At 66.2% G+C, this 1,304-nt stretch overlaps 1 protein-coding gene across 1 annotated transcript; it reads right to left on the bottom strand.

Annotated features, from left to right (window-relative positions):
* Window positions 1–1,023, bottom strand: MOS (MOS proto-oncogene, serine/threonine kinase). The gene has a single exon (XM_061122749.1). It carries the CDS (start codon window positions 1,021–1,023, stop codon window positions 1–3), a length of 1,023 nt encoding a protein of 340 aa, XP_060978732.1.
* Window positions 1,024–1,304: the final 281 nt, after the last annotated feature.

The raw sequence follows: 1,304 nt of genomic DNA on the forward strand, positions 1-1,304 counted from the left end.
TTATCTGGATCCAGTCTCAAGTCCTCCCAGCTCCTCTTTCAAAGTGTGGAGGTCCCCCAAGAGAAGCTCTGTGCTCGGCCTCTCAGGAGCAAGGGCTGCCCAGCAGCGCTGGATGATGCCCGCCAACGTCTTCCCCGGTACAGAGTCGGTGAAGACGGGCGCCCGGAGGGCGGGCCGGAGGTGGTAGGCCACCACGGCGTAGAGCACGTGCTGCCGCTCCCCAGAGAAGGGCGCCTCCCGCGTGCTCATCTGCCAGAGGGTGATGGCGAAGGAGTAGATGTCGGCCTTGGGAGTAACGGGCTCTCCTTCGAGGAGCTCTGGGGCTCGGTGAGTGTAGGTGCCGCCCAGGTGGTGAGGTGTCCGCGGGCTCCGCAGGTCTTCCAGCCTCGCGGAGCAGCCGAAGTCCCCGATCTTGCAGACGTCCTGCTCACTGATGAGGATGTTGGCCGGCTTGAGGTCCAAGTGAACGATGCTCTGCGCGTGGAGGAACAGCAGGCCGCTGACCACATCTAGGGAGTACTTTAGACACCTTTCCAAGCCCAGGTGCGCGCCGGCGTCCCCAGGGCAGCTGGTGGGGCCGTAGATGACCTGGTGCAAGGTGATGTTGCCCCCGAACTCCATGATGACGGTCCCCAGGCTGTTGAAACCCGGGGGCGGGCGCGTGCTGGCTGCCAGCACGCGCACGATGTTGGCATGGCGCAGCCGGGCCGCGTTGAGCTCGGCCCAGAAGCTGCGCCTCGACGCCCGCGGGTTCTTGGAGCACCGGCTCACCTGCTTGACAGCCACGCGCACGCCGTAGTAGGTCGCCTCGTACACTGAGCCGAAGCCCCCCGCGCCCAGCCTCCGTAGCAGACACACCTGCTCCCAGTCGATGGAGCACCAGGCCAGCCGGCGCCGGAGGCGCGGGGCCCGTGGCGGGATGCCTCCCAAGAGCTCGCAGGGGCTGCTGCAGGGCCGCGAGTCCCCCGACGACGGCGAGAGGTCGCCGGGCAGGTGAGGGCGCCGCGGGAGGGGCGAGGGCATCTCTCCTGCAGCGCGGACCCCGCGGGGGCGCAGGTGAACCGGCCTGGAAGAGGGGACCCCGCCGGCCTGCAGGCATCACTGGCTGCTACCCCTCCGCTCCACCCCGTTGTTTGTCTCCTCTGCCTTCATCTTCCCCAAAGGAGCCACATCTGTGCGGCTCCTCAGCGAGGACTTTTATCAGCTGGGGAAACCATCTGAGCGCAGGCAGCACCACAACCCCATTCAGATGAAGGCATTTCCCTTGGGCACTTGCAGTGAATTCTTATAAAACAAGCCCCGGA

The sequence above is a fragment of the Dama dama genome, chromosome 21, assembly GCF_033118175.1.
Source record: "Dama dama isolate Ldn47 chromosome 21, ASM3311817v1, whole genome shotgun sequence".
NCBI lineage: Eukaryota > Metazoa > Chordata > Mammalia > Artiodactyla > Cervidae > Dama > Dama dama.

Bases quoted from the DNA above. Each gene is read 5' to 3' on its own strand.
- MOS (XM_061122749.1), bottom strand. From the start codon at position 1,023: ATGCCCTCGCCCCTCCCGCGGCGCCCTCACCTGCCCGGCGACCTCTCG.